Source organism: Stenella coeruleoalba, assembly GCF_951394435.1.
Source record: "Stenella coeruleoalba genome assembly, chromosome: 1".
Classification (NCBI taxonomy): Eukaryota; Metazoa; Chordata; class Mammalia; order Artiodactyla; family Delphinidae; genus Stenella; species Stenella coeruleoalba.
This window is the reverse complement of record NC_137169.1, coordinates 177,621,699-177,644,831: the sequence shown is the minus strand read 5'-3', so window position 1 is coordinate 177,644,831 and position 23,133 is coordinate 177,621,699. Positions and strand designations below refer to the sequence as shown.

Here is a 23,133-nt window from a genome sequence, read left to right as displayed (position 1 = left end):
ATTATCATTTTCACTCTCCATCTAATTAAAGAGAATGATTCCATATCTTAGTGAAAGTGTGTTTATTTTGATTCTAATTTTAAATTCACCTATGACCTGTTGCATGACCTTGACTCTACCATTTAATCTCTAATATAACTATGAAATGAAGATAACACATATTTGTGTTTATTTCACAGGGGTGGTTTAAGGATTTATTAATATTTTTTGTAAGCGAAAATGAGAGTTATTTCAATGACAGTATCATCCAGGCCATTGGTATATGAAAGAACAGTTTAGAGAATTAATTAATTCTCTAAGAAGAATAAATGTAATTGAGTAGCAGCAGGGGCTTAGTGGGGAAAATATCTTTGGCTTGTGGAAAGAAGGTAGTGGTTTTTTAAACTCTTTCTCAGGAAGAGTTGCCCTTTTCCTGATGTGTTAATTCAGGTGTAAAAATACACTAATCAAGATTACTTAGGGACTTCCCTGGTGGCACAGTGGTTAAGAATCTACCTGCCAATGCAGCGGACACGAGTTCAATCCCTGGGCCGGGAAGATCCCACATGCCACAGAGCAGCTAAGCCCATGAGTCACAACTACTGAAACTTGCACGCCTAGAGCCCGTGCTTCTCAACAAGAGAAGCCACCGCAATGAGAAGCCCGTGCAACGTAGCAAAGAGTAGCCCCCACTCGCTGCAACTGGAGAAAGCCCGTGCACAGCAATGAAGACCCAACGCAGCCAAAAATTAATAAATAAAATAAATTTATTTTTATAAAAAGATTGCTTTAGGTCGTTTATGGCCTTTTCTTTTGAGGCAGGAAGTTTGGGTTTTAGTACAAGGATAGACTACCAAGCTTCATTTTTATTCATTAATTTAACAAACATTTATTAAGCACTTTCTCCCTGCTAAGTACTGTGTGTGGTATTGAGGGATAAAATGATGGTCCATGCCTTAAAAAGACTCACAGACTAAATAAGGAGACAGATATGCAAACAATTATAATAGAGATATGTACAAAGTACTATAGCAACATAGGATAAGGAGCAAATTAAGTCCGGTGAAAGTTAAAAATTCTTCTCAAAGTAGATTATATTTAAGCCAAGAAGAACACTTAGAAACTCACCAGAGAAAGGGACTACATAGGGCATTGAAGAGAATGGTTGACGTTTGCATTTCATAAAGTTTTTTACATCTTATTTCTGGGACCCAGCCTCAGCAAAAGCCGTTTGCGAAGGTTCCCAAACTTTCTCTCTTCTCAGTGCCTAAGGGTGCCCCAGTATTTTCACACTCCTAAGCCAAAAAAATTACCACACAGTCCAATTTATTATTACATAGGGAGGTTCAAACAGCTTACTAAATAGTTATGTCCTAAATATGAGTATAACTTTTGGAAAAATATTATAATACGTGTTAAAATAGGTAAACAAGGAGACCATTGGACATGGCTTTAGTGCTTTTAGTAGCCTGTGTAAACAAACCAAAGCCAGAGTCGATGCACTCGAATCCAAGAAAACGAAACTCAAGGAAAACTAATTCTAAAACAGTCAGCTAGATCCTCTCGAATATGAAAAAATGAAACTCAAGAACAACTCTCATAACAGCCAGATAACTAAATTTTCCTAAATAAGGCAAACATTGAAGTTACAGCCAATTAAATAATTGCTTTGCTTTGCTTAGTGTCTTCTCTGTAGAAATCTCTGTCCTAGCTCCTACCTACAGAGTGCCTCTAACCATTTTTGGGGTTTGGCACTGCCTAATTGGAATTGTTGTTTGCCCAAAGATACTTTGTAAAATTTAATGTGTCTCAGTTTAACTTTATTGAAATAAAAAACCCTTTTATTAATTAATTAAACTTTAATTGAGGTATATTGACTTAAAATATTAGTTTCAGGTGTACAACATAGTGATTTGATATTTTTTTTTGGGGGTTTTTTTTTTTTTTGCGGTACGCGGGCCTCTCATCGCTATGGCCTCTCCCCCTGTGGAGCACGGGCTCCGGACGCGCAGGCCCAGCGGCCATGCCCCACAGGCCCAGCCGCTCCACGGCATATGGGATCTTCCCAGACCGGGGCACGAACCCGTGTCCTCTGCATCGGCAGGCGGACCCTCAACCACTGCGCCACCAGGGAAGCCCTGATATTTTTATACATTACAAAATGATCACCATGATAAATTCAGTTACCATTTGTCAAAATACAAAGTATTACAATATTATTGACTATATTCTCTATGCTACACATTATATCCCCGTGACTTATTTATTTCATGACTGGAAGTTTTTACTTCTTAATCTTCCTCATGTATTTCACTCATCTCCCCGCCTCCACTTAAAAAATCCTTTTATTCTTATTTAATCAAAATTACTTACTAATGGAATGTATATACTTTTGCACTGTAAAACCTCTCTAACCTTGAAATCAGATTGGACATTGCCATCCTCACTTCCTGTCCCACCTTGATTTTCACACAGTAATTGTTTTTAATCACACAACCACCAATAAAACCAGCTTTCAAAGATACGGTGTCATCAAAAGTGATATAGTGTATCTAAGGTTGAAACTGAATCATGTCAAATTCATGCTATGTCTGACAGGTGTCACATATCATTATTATCTCCCTCAAGAATTTAAAATCCCATGGCATCCTTGAGAGCTCACTGTGAAGCCCTGGGATGCCTTGGTGCACACTGGTGGGAACTGTGGCCTTAACTGGTTAATATGCTTCACCAAGCTAAAGAAGAGGGTAGTTTAATGTAGTATAGTGAGCAAAAGAAAGTAAGGTTACAGTAGTTGAGTAGTGATGATTTGATTTCATTAAGAATAATAGTGTTGTTGAAAATTGGACACAGGTATGATCAGTTCTGTTTTTATATGGTTTTTACTGTTCGATTTATTTTAAATGGGTCATTTGTATTATAATCATTTTTTTAAACAGATGGATGAATTGCATATACCCATGGTTCAATGGATGGTAAATTTTCTGATTTTAATGGTACCTGACTTTCCTGATCCAGATACTCTCATAAAGTTGGAGGAGGAAAGTGCTGAAAAACGTGACCTAGGAATTGCCAAGTTGGAGCTAGATGCGATTGCCCTGGCAAAAATGTTGTCCCGATATTCCATCTATTTGAGCAGGTGAAACTATCTGGTTATTTTATTACTTTCCTTTTGAAGATTAAATGTGACATAAAACGGAGGAGAAACTAAAGCAACATTGTAAATCAACTATAATAAAAATTAAGGAAAAAAAAAGCAGAGGAAAGAAGGTCAGTTAAGTAGCAGCAATAAAAGATTGTTTTAAAACCTTGAAAGAAATGCTAGTTCGGTTTTTAAACTAGCTTCAACACTGCCATGTTGGAATATGAGATTTTGGTGTTTTCTTAATGGCTTTAGAATTCCTTTGAAAACAATGTTAGCATAGGCAGGATGGGAAGTGTATATGTATGTGGGAGTGAGAATTAGTAAACAAAACAAAACAAATCACTTACTTGCATAAATAAGTTGCATCTTGCGTTTTTGCACCTACGGTGGGGGAGTAGGTATAACTTGCATGTGTAATTCCATGCAAAGTTAAAGGTATACTTTTACATATTTCACTAAACACCAACCAAAACATCTCTTAAAAAAACAAAAACTGAAAAAAGTCTTATATCTGAAAAGCTAGAAGATTCCTGTCAAATAAAGATGTCTATAAAAATTGTAATTCATTAACTAGGAAGCATACTGTCACTATGATTACTTCAAATTTGGGAAGTAGCTTTTACAATCTAGCCAGTTTCCCCTTCATTTCCATTCAGTGTTACCAGTGGTCAAGAGTGACGGGAAGGGAGGGGAGGAAGAGGACAAGAGTGAGAAACCGAGCAAGAAACAAATTATTCTCTGGTCAGTCAGTAGCTTAATTATTATGGTAAACTTCCACTGTATCTGGACTTAGGAGAGGAACCAACAATAAAATGTATGTGTGCTCTTTTTTTTTTTTCCAGTTGTTGCAAAGAGATGGTAACAGCTATGGCTCTGAGTAAAGCAGATCACTTAGGAAAAAATCCTACTAAGGAACTTAATGAACTGGATAAGATGAAGGTAATAACTCTGTATTCCCCTTACTTTTGTTTTGTTTGTTTTAAGTAGACTTTTTAGGTTTAATTGATTTGCAACAAACTGCGCGTACACCTGTAAAATAATCACTATGATTAAAAAAAGTACATATCCAACAAACTCAAAGTTTCCTTGTACCCCTTTTTAATCTCTCCTTGCAGCCTCGTCCTGTCCCGAGGCAATGTCTGATCCACTTTCTAACACCAAAGATTAGTTTTCATTTTATAAATGGAATCATATGGAATGTAAACTTTATTTGTCTGACTTCTTTGACTAAGCATAATTATTTTGAGATTCACACATATTGTTGCTTTTATCAAAAGTTCATGCTTTTCAGTGCTGAGCAGTATTTCATTCTATGGATATACACAGTTTATTTATCAACCATTCTCTGTTGATGAACGTTTGAATTGTTTCAATTTTTTTATTATTACAAGCAAAACTTCAATGCTTATCCTTGTACATGTGCATTGCTTTCATTTGTCTTAAGTAAGTATCTAGAAATGGAATGGCTAAGTCATATGGCATGTATTTTTAGCTTCTTAAGAAACTCAAACTGTCTTCCAAAGTGGTTAAACCATTTTACATTCCTGCCAGGAGTGTATGAGAGTTCCAGTTGCTTCACATCCTCACCAACACTTGATATGGTCAGTGATTTCAATTGTAGACATTCCAATAAGTGGGTAGCAATATGCCATTGTGGTTTTAATTTGCATTTCCTTCATGATCAATGATGTTAAACATCTTTTCATGGGCTTATTTGTCATTACATCTCCTGTGGTGAAAGTTATATTTGAAAGTTGCTAAGAGGGTAGATCTTAAAAGTTCTCATCACAAGAAAAAAAATTATAACTATGTGAGGTAATGGATGTAACTATGTGAGGTAATGGATGTTACCACAACAACTGAATTTGTTGTAGTAATCATTTTGCAATATGTACATATATCAAATCATTATGTTGTACATCTTAAACTTATGCAATGTTATACATCAATAATATCGCAATAAAACTGGAAAAATGCTAGAAAAAGAAATGCAATTGTTTTATAATTTGGGTAGTGGATAATTGAGATATTTAAACCATTACAAGTGAAATAAAATTAACAAACTATTTATGGAAAGAAGGTGAAATGTCTGCTCAAATCTTTGGCCATTTATTATTGGTTTGCTTGTTTTCTTATTATTGAATTTAAGAGTTCTTTATATATTCTTGATACAAGTCCTTTATCAGATATGTGATTTAGAAATATTTTCTCTCAGTCTGTGACTTGCCTTTTCTTCTCTTAACATCTTTCAAAGAGGGGAACTTCTTAACTCTGATGAAGTTCAATCTATCATTTTTTTTCTTTTATGGGTCTTGCTTTTGATGTTGTAGATAAGAAAAATTTTGTATAGTAACACCATGAAGATTTTCTCCTAGAAATATTACAGTTTTAGGTTTTGTATATTCAGATCTGTGACCCATTTTGAGTGACCCATTTTTTTTCTTATCTGGTGACAGGTATGGGTTGAAGTTCAGTTTTGGGCATTTGGATATCCAATTGTTTTAGCACCGTTTGTTGAAAAGACTATCCTTTCTCTATTAAGATGTCTTTTCATCTTTGTTGAAAATCTATTGACCGTATACATGTGCATATTATTCTGGACATTCTGTTATGTTCTGTTGATCTTTGTGTCAACATTGTCACCATTATCAAACTGTCTTGATTACTGTAGTTTTAAAATAAGTTTTGAGATTAGGTAATGTAAATCCTCCAAATTTGTTCTTTTTCAAGTTTGACCAAGTTTGAAGAACTAAGATTTTTAAAATATAATTACTATTTGCAAAATTAACAAATGCTTTTGTTCTACACACGATAAAGTTAAAATATGCATCAGATTTTGTAGTTGGAAGGATCTTTAGGAGCAGTGGTATGATGCAGGCGCATGCTGGCTCACAAGAGCTGACCGTGCAGACCTCTTCCCAATTCCACATTCAGTGATAACATACTGAATTAATGAATACCATTGAGATTGCCATAGTGGGAGTATATACTATAGAAATCAACAAATGCTACAAATTAGGGAATCCCCCCCCACTGCCAGTGAATGTTTTAACCAGCTACCCAGTGCATAGGGGTCATCTAGAGTAAACCAACAACCTCATTTGTTTTTAATAGATGAAGACTATTAAGAGTTTACTCAAGAAGTCACAACCAATTAGTTGAACTTAGGACTAGAACCTAACACTTTCATCTCCCTTGTTTGACCCTCTTTTCTGATATGCAGTAAGACATCAACCTAACCCTTTGAATGCAGAATTTAAACTTATCAGTGACATTAACAGAGCTGTGGTAAACTTATTTTACCTATAGAGGCTTCCATTCCTTATCCATAACACAAGGGTTTGGATTTGATTTTTAAAATTTTTTGGCTCTGACATTTCACAATAATTCCACAATTAAAAATAAGTCTAGGGTTTCCCTGGTGGCGCAGTGGTTGGGAGTCCGCCTGCCAATGCAGGGGACACGGGTTCGGGCCCTGGCCTGGGAGGATCCACATGCCGCGGAGCAACTAGGCCCGTGAGCCATGGCTGCTGAGCCTGCGCTCTGGAGCCCACGAGCCACAAATTCTGAGCCCGCGTGCCACAACTACTGAAGCCCGTGTGCCTAGAGCCTGTGCTCCGCAACAAGGGAGGCTGCTGCAATGAGAGGCCCGCGCACCGCAATAAGGAGTAGCCTCCGCTCTCCGCAACTAAAGAAAGCCGACGCGCAGCAACAAAGACCCAAACACAGCCAAAAATAAATCAATAAAATAAATAAATAAATAAATACGTCTAATCATGGGAAAAATGTGACGTACTACTGCTTTTTATGGGTTATTTCAAGGACCTAAAGTGGGTGATTATTTCACCACATGGTACAGTTTTTTTGATGGTGTGAGTGAACAGATCACCTTCCCCAGAGGAAATAATGTTTCCTAGTTCCCTCTGCTTTTTCTCACTAATAAGGAATAATGCATCTTTTAAACATTGAAACCAGATCTTAGCTGTTAGAAGATCTTGGTAAAGTAAATGTAGTTTTTCTATTCTCTTTGCAGGGATGAGACCTGTTATGGTGAAATCCTGTATCTCAATAGATAAGGGGTGAGCACCTTTTCCAAAAACGTGCTTCAGCTCTTTACTCATTCACTTTATTGGGGCAGGGGAAATAATATTTTTGTTGTGGTTAAGAGCCCTGGCCACCTGGATTAGAATTGAAGCACAGCGCATAAATGTAATATATGTGACCTTGAGCGAGATATTTAATTGCTCTATTCCTCAGTTTCCTCATCTTAAAAAATGAGGAGGGCTTCCCTGGTGGCGCAGTGTTTGAGAGTCCGCCTGCCAATGCAGGGGACACGGGTTCGTGCCCCGGTCTGGGAAGATCCCACATGCCGCGGAGCGGCTGGGCCCGTGAGCCATGGCCGCTGAGCCTGCGCGTCCGGAGCCTGTGCTCCGCAACGGGAGAGGCCACAACAGTGAGAGGCCCGTGTACCGCAAAAAAAAAAAAATGAGGATAGTAATAGTCTCATAATGAGGATCAAATGAGTTGGTAATGCACAATACTTAGACCAGAGTCTGGCATATAATAAAGTGCCATGTAAGTGTTTGCTGTTGTTATACAATTATAGTTGACCCTGGTCAGTTGCATAACATTTATTGAGGCAAACCGTTAGGCCTTAGTAAATCCAACAATCTTTCTGCATCTAGTTTTTTTTTTTTTTTTTTTTTTTTCCTGCATCTAGTTTTATAGCACTTCACTACTTGTCCCATTTCAACCCAGATCCCAAACGCTGTCAATAAGAGATGATATGATTTAGGTCTATATTAATAGAAAATCACTTCTGCACAAATCTTTGAACTGAACTGATACAAAGTTAATTGAATGGAGTTATATTTAGAGGAATTGTTCTTAGCAGTTCCTTAGTAGGAGTGAGTGAATAAATGAGTTGGTGTAATCTGATTTTTTCTGCTTAGTGATTATCTTTTATCTCTTTTCAGAGAGAATGTTATGAGTGGATCACCACATGCTCTCACCTCCTTTCTGGTCTCAAAGGCAGGAAAATAAAGTTACTGACACGTGAAGAAAAATGGCACCTACTTGGAGAAGAGGTATTTGCCATGTGTTAGCACTGGTCATTATTCATGCTCTTTCTGTATTTCAATAGATAAGGGTACTGCGACTTTTTCCAGTCAATGTTTTGAATCCTCATTCATTTGCTCTATGAGAAGAGAATTTTGGTTGTGACCAAGAGCATTGGCAACTCTTTTCCCTTCTAAAGGAGAGAATCATCACCCAAACGTCTCTGCTCACTTTCTTGGAGGGTGACTTTGCCTCCTACTTTACTGAGGAAAGGATGGCTTTCAGAGGGGAGTTACCTGCCACTTCCTGAGTCATAGCCTCAGACTTCTCTGCTTCTGCACGCACCCTCCCTCCTCCCTTCACACTGAAGTCTCAGTCTTCCCATCCAAGGTTATTTCTTCCTTTGAGTACTTAATCCCATGCACATTGTCTTCTTTCTTTTGTATCTTTAATGCCTTCCTCTCTATAAACATGGTCTCTCTCCCATCTGAAAAAATATGCCCCTTGATATTGTCTTCTTCTTTACTACTACTTTCCCTCCTTCCTATCACAATCACTTTTCTTAAAACTCTAAAACTACTATAAGGTCCCTAATGACCTTATTGCCAGATCTAAGTATCTCCAATCCCATATTTAACGTGACTTCTCTATAGCATTTGATCCTGTTAACCATTCACTTTTTTGGTAATCTCTCCTTGCAAGACCAAAATTCCGTCTTTCTCCTACTTCTTTATTCCTTTTCACACTCCTTCTTTTAGTCTTTGACCTCTGCCTGCCTCTTAAATGTTGATATTCTGTCCTTGGCTTGTTTTCCCTTCTCATTCTACACTCTTCATATTACTATGTTAATCCTGTAGTTTTAACTACCTGTTTACTGAGGATCCCAAGTCAATGAATATCATGTACTTAATGGCAGTCACAAATCTTTATTTTTACTTCAGTCTCTTTGAGGAAGTTCACCTCCAGCAAAGTCTGAAGAAGCTCCCGTTGCTATCAGAGACATAAACTATACAGGTATGATCTGATGGCATATATGTCAATGCTCCTGGGTCTAAGAAGGAAGGTTCTATCTACACACTTGCAGTACTTTTATTTTACCTTTATTTAATTGATTTATTTAAAAAAAATTTTTTTTTGAATTTTGGCTGCACTGCATGGCTTGTGAGAGTTCCCCAACCAGGGATTGAACCTGGGCCATAGCAGTGAAAGCTCCGTATCCAAACCACTAGACCACCAGGGAACTCCCTTATTTTACATTTAAACACTGGAGAAACACCACCTTTCTAAATTATACACCTTTAACAAATTCTCATTTTTCTTTGCTGCCCACGTCTTGGCCAGAATTATTTTGAATTAACCACTGAATCATCTCAACAACATTATACATCTTAATTACAGTACAGTTTTAGAAACTTAGTGAAGTACCATAGACATGATCTTGGCTGCACATCAGATCTAGGAAAAAATTCAAAACCTATACGGAATCACAGAGACTTAAGAACAAAAAGGATTTTAAAGGTGGTTGATTTGAATTCAACCAGCCATCTGATGCGTCAGTCTTAGTATAACACCTATGCTTGATCATTATGCCTATGTTTGAGTATCTGAAGTGATGGAGATCTACTTTCAGAGTTAGTCCCTTCGTTTTTGGTGAACAGTGACTATTAGAACATTATTCTTTTATTGAACTAAATGATACCTGTTTCCCTGTAGCTTTTTTTCTACCTACTGGTCCTAGTTCAGTCTTCTGGGTTGATATGAAAGGGCTGATTTGTCTCCCACGTTATAGTATTTCCATCTATTCTGTTACAGAATAGATGGAAATATTTTTTTTTAATATTTGAAAATAGCTATATTCAACCTAAGTCTATTTCTGGGTTTTCTATTATTTTATATTTAATCTGTCTATTCACAAGTCATCACCACAATCTTTTAATTATTGAGGCTTTATGATACATTTTTAGATCTGGTAGGGCCAGCCCTTCCTCACTGATCTTTTTCAGGTGTTTTATGGCTATTCTCTCTTACTTATTCTTCTATATAATCTACCTCTAGAAAATATATGATTCTTAAACTGGGATGATATTAAATTTATATATTAACTTAGAACAGACATGTTTATGCTGTTGAGCTGTTCTATGAAGTATATGAGATATAGGATGTCTACTTTTATGCCTTTCAGTACTGTTTTATAGTTTGCTCATTTTGCTTATAAGGTAGGCCTGAGTATTTTATTTTATTTTTTGGTATTTTAAATAAGATCTTCTTTTCCATTATATCTTCTAATTGGTAACTGTGTATGTATTACTGATTCCTGTATTTTAATTTTATGTATGGTGACTCTACTAAATTATTTTATTGTTTCAGTAGTTTTTCAATAGATTCTTTCAGGTTCTCCAGATATTCAATCAAATCACCTATAAATAGAGATAGTTTTACCTCTTTCTTTCAATTATTATGTCTTTAATTGCTTTTTCTTGTCTGATTGCATTGAATAATTCTTCTCCTCTTTCATTCTGCCTTAACCTTTAGAGTTTTCATGAGTGAGCATCTGTTGGAGGTAAACTCAATTTTTGTTTGTCTGAAAATATCTTTATTTCACCCTCATTCTTAAATTTTTTTTTTCTGGGTATACAATTCTAGGATGATTTTTCTCTCAGCACGTATTATGATACTATTTCCACTGTTTTCTGGATTGTATTGTTACCAAATTGACAACTGAAAATCCAGCTGTCAGTTCCTTTTTTTTTTTTGTGGTACGCAGGCCTCTCACTGTTGTGGCCTCGGAGCACAGGCTCAGCGACCATGGCTCACAGACCCAGCCGCTCCGTGGCATGTGGGATCTTCCCGGACCGGGGCACGAACCCGTGTCCCCTGCATCGGCAGGAGGACTCTCAACCACTTCGCCACCAGGGAAGCCCTGTCAGTTCTTTTGAAGTTAATCCATCTCTTCCCTCTGGCTACTTTTAAGATATTCTTTTTGTCTTTGGCATTTTGTAGTTTCACTATGATACATGTGGGTGAAGATTTTCTTTTCAAAGTTTGCTTGGGATTCTCTTGGTTTTCTAACTCTTTGGCTGGGTATCTTTCATTAGATTTAGAAAATTTTCAGTCATCATCTCTTCAATTATTGTCTCTACTATATTTGCTCTCTCCTTTCTTTCTGGAACTTTGAATGGATATATATTGGAATCTGTCCCCCATGTCTTTTAACCTTCTTTCATATTTTCTATCTCCTTGTCTCTCTGCATTGCATCCTGGATGATTTCTTCTGACTTACTTTCCAATTTACTAATTTGCTCTTCAGCTGAGTTTAATCTGCTATTAAAGCTTTCTGTTGAGTTTTAAATTTAATTGTTGAAGTTCTGTTTGGTTCTTTTTCAAGTCTGATTATTTTTGTAATCTTTCACAGTTTCGATCTCTTATTTCTTTAAAAGTGTAAGTATAACTATGTAGTCTATCTGATAATTCTAACATATATCTGTATAAGAATATTAATTACAACATTATTTATAATTGCAAAATACAATATACAATACAAATACAATATACAATACAAAATACAATACAGAAACAATATAAATATTGATCAATAGGGAATTGGTTTCATAAATTATGGTACATTCAAATAATAGGATTCTGTACAGATAAAATAGATGATTATGTAGTGAAATAAGAATCACCCATGATATGTTATTGAGAAAAGTAGATTAGGGAACATAACGTATATTATTATTTCATTTGTATGAACACGTTTATATGTATATAAAGCAGAGTAGAAGAATATTCAGCAAAGTGATAGAAGTTGTTACCTGTGAGGGTTCAGATTATTAATTTCTCTGTAGCTTTCAAATATTTTACATCAGTAGTATGTTATCATGAAAACAAGGTATTTTCACTTTGGAAAAATATCCTAATATATTGTGAATATTTTTCTATACCATGTATATAATTTCTACAGCATATTTTTAAATTGCTATAAAATAACTTGTTGTATGGTTTATACCATAATTTTTAAGTGCATTTTCCTATCTTGGGCATTGAGCTTATATCTAGCTTTGCTTTATAAACACTGCTGCAATAAACTTCTGTAGGATGGTCTTCAGTCAATATTTGTGCAGACTCCATTGAGATATTCAACACTGTTTACTCCTTCTCTCTTCTCTTTTGGCTTTCTTGGTGGCCCTCTCACATTTCTGAGGCAACTTTTACCCTCCTTTGCAGGCTCCTCTTTCTTCCCTGACCCTTTATGTGACTAGGTTCCTGTCCTAAGGCCTCATCCTCTAGTCATTTCACAAGTTCTTCTTTGGCGATATAATTTCTTTTCTTGGCTTTAACTGTAGATAAAGCCTTTATAAAGCCTTCTTTAACTGTAGATAAACCCTTTATAAAGGCTTCTTTTCTTGGCTTTAACTTTAAATGTAGATAACTGTTAAATCTTTACCTTTAGCCAAAATCCCTCCAATCTAAACTTCAGATCCACAAATTCAGCTACTTACTTATTTCCACTTGGCTATCCTAGTGGTGCCTCAAACTCACACAGCCTAATCTGAATTCATCTATGTTCCCAAACTTGCTTATCTAACTTTGTTCACTATCTCTGTGAATGGCATTATCATCTATGCAGTGGCCTATGTAGTGGTATATAGTGTATATACCAGGTGACATTCAAGATGCTTCCTTTCCCTAACCATTCCATATCCATTCAATCAATCACCCCACCTTCCCTTCCTTCCTCCTCTTTAAAGCTACTCGCCTGTTGCTAGAGTGATTGTTTTAAAATGCAAAACAGGTCAATCGATTTATAGGTATCTCACTGCCTTCAGGATAAAATCCAATCTCCCTGGCATAATATTCTAGCCCTTCCTCTGTGATTGTGCCCCTGCCCATCTGCCTCTAAGTTTCTGTCCTCTTGAACTGCTTTTGTTCTCAGAGCCAATCATGTACAAATAACATTCTCTGCCTGGAACTCCCTTGTGCCATCTTTTTTCTCCTCACTCATCCTTCAAGAAGAAACTCAGACATTATGTCCTCCAGGAAACCTTCCTGATTAACCCTCTCTTTCACCCCTGCCCAAAACCAGATCTGGATTAAGTGCTCCTACTCTGTGACTATATGTAGCCATAGCATTTTCTTGTCCACTGAATTCTAAGCTGCTTAAGGGCACGGATTATTATTAACCTTTGTATCCTTATCACTAGCACAGTGCCCAGTTGCAAAATTAATGCTCATTAAATACTTTTGAATGGAAACATTGCTAGTATTCTGCTAAAATATTTATATCCACTAAGCTATAATATAATATTGTTTTGTCTCACAGGATACTGTAAAAGAAGTAACTATGCCTGAAACAGGCAAGCTTCTTAAAAAGGATGAAGAAAATATGGAGGATAAGAAACTTGAGGAGGAAAAGAAAGAAGAGAAAGCAGAAGAGGTAAGATTAGTATTTTTTTCCTTTTCCTTTATATTTTTAAAGAATGAATATATATATATATATATATACCATTGAAAATAGAAATAGCGCATCTGGAGTGAACTCTTCAACTTCTTTCCTTTCCTCATATAGGTTTAATCATACCTGCAGACACACTTATCTCTTTATTTTCCAAGGATAGGGTGTTCCTCTTCCTTTCTAAATTCAGCCATTTCTCACTAGCCTCATTCACCTATAGTACTGTTAACTACACAGTCTACCTCTCACCCTGATGCTGTTTCTTTATCCCTTCATTGCCATATTTTTCAAATAGTTGTTTAAACTCCTTGTCTCCACTTCTTCAGCTCCCATTCTGAGCTGCCTTTTCTCACTCCCCCCAGGCCATCCACACCTCTCTTCTCCTTATCCTGTCTCCACCCCTGCTGTGGCATTAGTAGTAAAAACAACCCTTCTTGGGGCATCTGTAATAATAATAGTAATGAAAATACAATGGTAACTACTGTTAATGGTGTGCCTACCATGACCTATATGCTTTGCACATGTTAACTCTTATCTATACAACACAACCTCAAGGTAAATATTATTGCCCCCATTTTACAGATAAGAAAACTGAAGCTCAGAAAGGTTGACTGACTTACTGAAAATCATATAGCTATAAATTGCAGAACCAGCATTCAAACCTAGTTCAGTCTGGCATAAGAGCCCTTGCTAATTCCTGGGTGGACTACTATTGTCTTTAGCTTTCAGAACTCATGATCACTCTCCATTTTGTCTTAACTTACTTCCCTGGGGTGTTTCTTCTGTGAGTAGTTTAAATGTTGGCATGACCCCAGGCTGTGACATAGATCCTCTACTCACTCTACATGCAGTACAACAGAACAAAAATATTCTATAACACCGAAGCCTCTTTTCACCAGCATCTTCTGTTTTACTTCTGGTACAGTGCTTGGCATATAAAAGGCAAAATAAATGGAAAACATTATTTTTTGGCCACTAAATCTGTCATACCTTTCAAATCCCCTCCTTCCCTTCTTCTGTGGCCTTAGTTCAGGCCCTTTTCTCTCTATTTTACAAACTCCTATTCAAATATCATTTTCTCTGTAAAAAAATCCCTGAGTGTCTAGACAATGCAGGGCCCTTTTCTGGGTGCACATAGCTCTCGGAATATGCTATGCTAAAAGTAATCATGTAGACCATAATTATTTTATTGCTTATCTCTCCCACTGTTCTGTGAGTTCCTGAGATCCGGAAGAAATCCTTTTTGTTTTTCTGTTATCTCTCCTTGTCCCCATTTCCCCATCCCCACTAATTTCTCCCACAGTGTTTCCTGTAAGTCTTCAAAAATGCTTGTTGAATGATTAAAGCAAATGGAAAACGAAAGCTTCAGACATGGTGCCAGGCAACTTGCCAGGCCACTGTGTCACACACCAGCTCACTAACACGTCTGTGGTATTTCTGTGCCCTAGAAACCTTCAACATCTACAGAGAAGGAAAAACTCATTCGAGTCATTGGAGTAGACGGAAATGTCCATTCCCAACCTCTGTTTGGAACAGATGTATTGCCTTCTTGGGTATGTAGCTGAAACTCAACTAGGAAATTCAAAACTAGAGAAAAAAATAACTAGGAGGGCTTCCCTGGTGGTGCAGTGGTTGGGAGTCCGCCTGCCGATGCGGGGGATGCGGGTTCGCGCCCCGGTCCGGGAGGATCCCGCGTGCCGCGGAGTGGCTGGGCCCGTGGGCCGTGGCCGCTGGGCCTGCGCGTCCGGAGCCTGTGCTCCGCGGCGGGAGAGGCCACAGCGGTGAGAGGCCCGCATAGTGCAAAAAAAAAAAAAAAAAAAAAAAAAAAAAACTAGGAAATTTAACATTTGTAAAAATGATACGGATCTAACATAACTTTTAGCTTTTCCAAGGGAACTCCTGAATAATATATTTTCCAGATATTTTTTTCTCCCAGCATCATCCTTGGAAAAACTCATTTGTTCACCTTAACTTTATAAAAACTTTTCATTCTCTTCTTTAAACCTCATTTTATTTTATTTTTTAAATTAATTAATTATTTATTTTATTTTTTGCTGTGTTGGGTCTTCGTTGCTGCTCTCAGACTTTCTCTAGTTGCGGTGAGCAGGGCCAACTCTTCCTTGCGGTGTGTGGGATTCTCATTGCGGTGGCTTCTCTTGTTGCAGAGCACAGGTTCTAGGTGCTCGGGCTTCAGTAGTTGTGGCTCGTGGGCCCTAGAGCACAGGCTCAGTAGTTGTGACGCTCGGGCTTAGTTGCTCTGTGGCATGTGGGATCTTCTTGGACCAGGGCTTGAACCCGTGTCCCCTGCATTGGCAGGCGGATTCTTAACCACTGTGCCACCAGGGAAGTCCTAAACCTCACTTTAAAATCAGCATTTCATCCCTTTCCTTAACTTAACAATGTCTTGGTCAGTATTTGACCAAGTTTTAAATATATTCATTCAGCAGGCTCTGTTGATAACTGTGATGAGAGGATACCACAAGAATTATTGGGAAATTGGAAACCTTTAGACAGTAGCTATGGAAACTCAGTAGGAAAGCAGATTTAAAATTCCTTCACAAATGTTCTAAGACCATTCACACTGAAGTCAGCTCTAGATTGGTATCTCTCTGTACAGGATGCCATGACTTTAGGAGTCTCTGGTGGGCTTCATCCCACTAATCCCCTGAAATGGTATGCACCATTTTGTATGTGTTTTCATACTGTGCATTTTCTTGGGGAAGAGGGGTATGTGCCAGAAATCCATAGACATCATCAAATTTCTCAACCCCAAAGTTAAGAACCATTTCATTGCTAGGAGTCTGACGCATCTGAATAGGCACTGGTGCATGTCGGGGTGAGGAGCTGTGGTGAGGGTCCTGGTGGATGGCAGCTAGATCACTAAAGTGGCAGCATGGTCCAAAGTAGAGGCAGATTGCAGGGATGTATGTCCAGGGAGGTTGTAGGAAATAGACTCCAACTCTGGGAGGAAGAACTGGGAGATACCATGTGGAGAGTCAGGCAGGAGCTGCCAACATTGGAGTTAGAGTGGTACATGGGGGTGGGGGGAGGCTACGATCACATTCTCCCAAAATAATGCGTTTTCAACAAGTTTCTAAAATGATATGTTAATATGTCAGTCGTTAAGACTCTGAGGCAAAGAGGTAAGGGTAAGCAATGCAAATGCAATGTCATGAGACATATTAAAAAAAGGCAGGTAAAGGGTAGCACTTTACTATTTGAGAACCCCCCAGGAGTCCCACCCAAAGCCCTCCTGCCCCAGATTTGCTCCCCTGAGGTGAAAACCCTGCTATGCTATCCTGGCAAGGCATCAGGGTCAGGTCCAGAGTGAGTCAGGAAGCTGACAGGAAAATAGGAACCTGTAGCCTGGGGCAAAACGGAGGGTGTGGTGCTTGTCTTTGGTGGTGTGGGACTTCTGCTCCAGGATGCCAGAATTCCATCTGGAACAGTGTGGTGCTATGTGGCTAGCTCACCTGAGGACGATGGGGCCCAGAAAGTCTATCTCTAGGCTTTGAAAAGTTGCTAATGTTCTACTATAGATCACTGAAGACCAAACTGTCCAGGTTCTCATTGACCATAAGACCTGGGGAGTAGACTAAGATGCCATCCAGATGTACTTGCAAGTTCCTGGAGGTAAAGAAGAATCACATTCATCCTATGGGATGGTGGCCGGACCACTGGACAGGTAGAAAGGGATCACGAGGTACTCAAACAGAGGGCCCCTAATTGTGCTAGGCAAGTGAAGACAAGGTTGATCTTTGGAGATGTTGGTACCCAGAGAATGGAGAGTCCTTGACCTGGCTTGTGAGGTCATAGATTCGGGGCAGGAAGCGGAGCTGGGGGAAGTGCTATCTTGATTTGGACTGTACTGCAGGCTTCATGGGGCAGGAAGGGCCTTGGCTCTGTGCTTCTTCCATTCACAAAGACATTGGGGCTCCCTGAGGGCAGTTTAAAGTTTCACTGTAAAATTTTCTTTTGCTTTTGTTTGCTTGTTTGTTTTTCCTTTATTTAAAAAAAAAAATTATTTATTTTTTTGACAGACACTTAGCCTCTGGCCCTAAGAACATAAGCAACCATTTAGCAAGGATACAGATCCAAGGCACCAGTCCTACTGGGCAGTGGCACTCTCTCTTTCTGGTCTGAAAACAACTCCCAAGAGGCAGTATGTTTGATTGACACTGGGGGAGGAAAGAGAAAAGGAAGGAAGGGATAGGGAAGCAGAAACCTTGTGGTTTGCAGGTATAACTTGTCTTGTCTCTGGGAGCTGAGTTATAGAGCAGGAGAGCGCCAAGAGATAGCTGGGTCCTGGGTTTCTAGTGAGAAGTAGCTCCAGACCACTGGGAGGCTAGGGACCTGAGCATGGAGAATTCCAGTTGCTCCTCGTATCTCCTCCTTCAAATGACTCCAGCACAGGATTTTCTGGGAGTTGAGATATGAGTGATAACAGGAGTAGTGGTGGTAAGTCACCACCACCTTGGACAGGCTAATTGCTTGGCCTGCTAAACCAGGGCCTCATTCATATCGTTACCTGATGCCCTAGTGTCCCCCATAACTAGGAGGAGAAGGGGTGAACTATCAATTATTCCAAACTCTCCTCAATTCGCTGGAAATTAGGACTTTGTGGGAATTCCTGAAGACCATACTTAAAGCAGGAACCGTGTACAAAGCTTGGCCTGCTGTGCCTGTTTCAGGCAATACCCAATTTGACACTTGCCTGATTCACTGGTGAATCAAGTGACCCCAGTAAGCAGCATTGACTCTGCCTCTGCTCATCCTGGGGAAAGGCCGCTCTGCCTTCAGGTGCAGCCCAGTTTAATCAGGTCTGAGATCCTGTTGCAGGGCACCCCTTGTGGCCCTCTCTGAACTGGACTCATTCCAAAGTTGTCCCTGGAGGAGAAGCAGCTGAGCTCTAACACTGCAACCGAATGGTGGAGGTATGGGGTGACTAAATTCACCAGGCTCTCCCTGAGGCTACCCAAAGTGCTCAGAGCTACCGTGGACCCTAAGCACTGCCGCCTGGCTGCATGAGTTGGGTTGCCTACAGCTCAGCTACTTGAACAAGCAAGATGTTAGAAACCATCTCTTTTAGGCCTGTCTTCAAACCATAGGTCCTGGCTGTCTGTAAAGAGTTGTAAGTATGAGGAAAATGGGAGATTTTGCTGGATCACCTATGAACTCCTTTGGAAGGGAGAGTAGGGGCCAGACTTGGGGGATCAGCAGTATTTTTTCACCAAGCTGAAGGAGGCCCTTAGAAGCCTGTGTTTTCCTCCCACAATACCATGTACCCCAGGCATAGGTATTAAGAGCAGTAACTAACTTACCCATCTTATAACAGCAACAGGGAAGAGTCCTTGGAATTGGTGGTTCCAGAAAATATGTCCAAAGGTGACAGGGCCACTGTGGCTGGCTAGGAGTTCAGTACTGAGTGTTGGATTCCAAGCAACTGGGTCTACAGCCAGATCCTCCCTGCGATAGGCTCAAGCCAGAGCTATTAGTCCAATCTAAAGTCCATTAATAGAGTCAAACCTCAGGAAGACCAAGCCAAAAAGGCCAAAGGCATAATTAGAGTCAGAGAGAGAGACTAGCTCCAAGCTACAGCAGGTTGGCACAAACAAGAAAGGTCTAATGCGATTGCTTCCAAGAGCCGTGCGGCCCACGTTTGTCTCTATTATACAGCAGGTAAAAGAGCATAAAAGCCAGAGGAAGCTTCAAAATATGAGAAGAGGGCCCAAGGCAGTATCTGTGATAAGCCTTGAGGCATCTGTGTCGGTACATGGATGATGCAGGGAAGGTTGTCACCTGGCATACATAGAGGAGGCCATAATTCTAGAAACCCAACGTCCAGCATTTTGGACCATGGGAATTTCCTGCTGGAGGGTTTGAAATGGACCACAGAACATTAATCTGTACTTGCTGGTGTCAAAACAGAGGGATGTTTTCCTCGCACACTGTAACTAAATATCTATCTGTTGAATTAGTAGAGAGTCGGAAGGCTCAAATGTATACAGTTAGCAGAGTACAGTCCTGGTTTACTTTGGTTTCCACCTACAGTTAAAACTGTTTCATGCAGCTATATAAATCATGTGTGGAACTGCATTTCCAGATGCCTCTGCTCTGAAAGCCTTTCTTTTGGATTCAAAGAACAAATAAATTAGTAGTATGTGCTGTATAGGCACAGCCACATCACAGGTTGCTGGTCCAGGCTGAACAATGACAGCATTTACTTCCCAAACAAACTGCCCAAAGGGGAAGCAAAACAGAAAGAGGAAAATATGTGACTGGGAAAATAAGAAGAGAGTAAAAGAGCTAGAGTAAAAGTGAAAATGTTTGATACAGTTTCTTTTCGCTGGTTCGCTTTTAGAAACAGCGAGCATAGTGCAACGGAATGTGTGATTGAGGATGGAGAGGCCTAGATGAGGGTTTTGCTTTAATCAGCTAGATCATTCTGTGATTATGGCAGGCTGCCTATCCTCTTAGATCTCCCTTTCCATCTGTAAGGTGGGGTTTAACTTTTACTTGCCTCTGTTTGGGAAACATGAATAAATGAGATTTTTAAAAGTACACGGTTCTAGGAAAATATCTCATAATATTCATTTTAAAATATGCTTATAGTTTTTGTCTTCTAAATTTTCTCTTTTGTCTTCCTCTTATTTTGTTTTCTGGAATATAGAGTCAAAATAAGTAAAAGAGGTTTTGTTTTATTTTTTTCATATTTTCTCTGCCTTGATATTTATGAAGTTCCCTAAGGAACTGAAAGATCTTATTGAATTTTGCAATTTGCAATTTGTTATGTGCTTAATGAAGTAAATTATTAATAAGATAAATATAGTTATTTTCCTTGATCTTTAACTTAAAGAAACATGTTTACCCTTCTCTTTATTTTTTAAACCTTTTCTTCTTTCCCTGCTTCTTTCTGTTGATGTTGTTCTCCCTGCTTCTTCTTTACAACTCTAATCAAATTTATGTCCACCAGAGTGTGAATAATTTGCAAGCTGGTATGGTATTTGGCCACAGGAAATCCCTATTCTTCTTTGGTATTAAGAGTGTGCTTAGGGCTTCCCTGGTGGCGCAGTGGTTGAGAGTCCGCCTGCCGATGCAAGGGACACGGGTTCGTGCCCCGGTCCGGGAAGATCCCACATGCCGCGGAGCGGCTGGGCCCGTGAGCCATGGCCGCTGAGCCTGCACGTCCGGAGCCTGTGCTCCACAACGGGAGAGGCCACAACAGTGAGAGGCCCACATACCGCAAAAAAGAAAAAAAAAGAGTGTGCTTAATCATGTGCTATATAAACATGAATAGTAGAAAAAGAAGGCTTGGTCCAGAACATACTGAAGAAAGAGGCTATTTATCTTTGGGACCCTCAGTTCATTCATAGCACTACTTTCTTTGTCAGAGAGAATCAGCTAATGAAGGTACATTGGCCCCAAGGTATCTTGAAACAATGGCTGTAATTGAACGCATGCAGGAGAAGTTAATGTAAGTATGAGACACCACAATGGTAAGAAGACAAAGATTGCTGACCAGGAGGTCTAGCTGAGAAATGCACGCTTCTTGGCTTACCTTTGGTTCTCCTGCTTCCTTTTTCCTTACAAGTGGGATGGGTATCTTCAAATCTTCTGCTAGAGACAGTGAACTACACTGCTCCAGGAGGGACATCTGTCCTCAGCCACCGTGAAGATGGAGGAAGTCAAGTGTGTATGTGTATATCTGGGGTGGGAGTAGAGTGTTAGGAGGGATCCAACTCAGTATGTTTCTAAGAGATGAACTAGAGAAATATATGAAACTGGGAGAAGCTATTGTGTGCAGGAAAGAAGGTTACATAACCCAAATTGTAGGAATGACAACAGAGTTAAATAGCTAAGAAAGCTACGAGAAGAGAATATAGACATATAACTTGTGCCCTAGTAATTAAGAAACACACTTCAAACTGGTTTTCTTGATTGTAAGATCTGGTTTTAAAGGTGCTGGAAAAGAAGGGACACTATTTTATTTGTTTGTTGGATCACATCAATAAAGAGAAGCCAAGATTAACCACTGAAAAGGGGTTCCTTGGCTATTGATGGAGAATTCCAAATACCCAAAAGTCAGATTTCACTAAGAAATGATAAATATATTGTATTCTTAAATCACACCATGTCTGCACTCTGACATTACCATCCAGAGTAGCCCCTAGGCCCCCAATTCTTGGCTAAACATTGATGCTGCTGCTTCCCTTATTTGTACTGTTCAGATATATTCTTCTAATCCCACTGCCTTTTTTGGATAATGAGTTTCTAGATATGAAAGGCACTTTTCCAAACCTTTCCATTTTATTATGTTTCTCTGGATTTTGTCCACATCAGAGAGGTTGAAAGCAGAGCCAGACAAGCAGAGGAGAAGTTTGATGATGTGAATGAAAAACTTCATTATACCCTTATAAGAAATAAAGAACTGGAGAAAGAACTAGAGGAAATACTGATGAAGTATAAAGAGAAGGAATCTGAAGAAGAAGAAAATGAAGAAGAAGAAATCAGGCCAGTAGAAAGAGCCTCAAAATCTCCAAAGAAAGGTGAGGATTGCTTTCTCATTTTGCTTTATTTAGGTTGTATTTATGAGCAAAAATTTGATTGGGTCATAAATATTTTAGAAGAGTATCAATATCTTTAGTGATGATCTACTAGTTCGTACTTCTCCTAGGAATGCACACACATATAATTATGTAATTATCTTGTTCAGACAAGTCACAAAAAGGAAAACCAAATGACTAACAATGGTAACTAATAAACTAACATGAGATACAATTTTTATTTATAAAACTGGCAAAGATTTTTTTTTTTTTTTTGCGTTATGCGGGCCTCTCGCTGTTGTGGCCTCTCCCGTTGCAGAGCACAGGCTTCGGACGCGCAGGCTCAGCGGCCATGGCTCACGGGCCCAGCCGCTCTGCGGCATGTGGGATCTTCCCGGACCGGGGCATGAACCCGCGTTCCCTGCATCGGCAGGTGGACTCTCAACCACTGCGCCGCCAGGGAAGCCCTGGCAAAGCTTTTTAAAAGCAAAGAATACAATGCTGGCCAGAGGGGGCAAAGTAATTAGTTTTACAAATAATACTTGTGGGTGGACAGACAGATATAGCTCTTTCAGAAAATAATTTGAGTGTATGTATGGATATGCCTTAAAAATACACATATACTTTGACTTAATAATTTCACTCTTGAGAATCTAGTCTAAGGAAATAATCCTAAATACAGAAACAAAAATTAATGCACAAAGATGTTCAGTGTATCATTGTATCTAAGAAGAAAAAATGAAAACAACCTACCTTTCCAATCATGGAAGAAAGATTAAATAAATTATGCTACGTTAAAATACCTGAATATTATACAACCATTAAAATGGTATTTACAAGGAATTTGTAATGACATGAGAAATTCTTATGTTAAAATATCAAATGCAGGAAACAGGATATGATACAATATTTTAAAGCTAGAAAAAAAACCAGAACAAAATATGCCCAAACATTGG

The 23,133-nt window shown here is 39.0% G+C and overlaps 1 protein-coding gene across 7 annotated transcripts in view; it reads left to right on the top strand.

The window, feature by feature from the left end:
• AXDND1 (axonemal dynein light chain domain containing 1) overlaps positions 1 to 23,133 on the top strand; it is a 65,781-nt gene that overhangs the window by 40,361 nt on the left and 2,287 nt on the right. For 5 of the 7 annotated variants that reach the window (XM_079920487.1, XM_079920488.1, XM_079920484.1 and 2 more), the window contains 7 exons: positions 2,919 to 3,118; positions 3,967 to 4,063; positions 8,101 to 8,211; positions 13,503 to 13,616; positions 15,083 to 15,187; positions 21,026 to 21,108; positions 21,975 to 22,639. In XM_079920487.1, the coding sequence (XP_079776613.1) occupies positions 2,919 to 3,118; positions 3,967 to 4,063; positions 8,101 to 8,211; positions 13,503 to 13,616; positions 15,083 to 15,187; positions 21,026 to 21,108; positions 21,975 to 22,278 (1,014 nt within the window). In that variant the 3' untranslated portion in view covers positions 22,279 to 22,639. Of the gene's footprint in view, positions 1 to 2,918; positions 3,119 to 3,966; positions 4,064 to 8,100; positions 8,212 to 9,123; positions 9,197 to 13,502; positions 13,617 to 15,082; positions 15,188 to 21,025; positions 21,109 to 21,974; positions 22,640 to 23,133 lie in introns of those variants that run through there. The other 2 variants (XM_079920486.1, XR_013828207.1) reach the window with 2 other exon arrangements.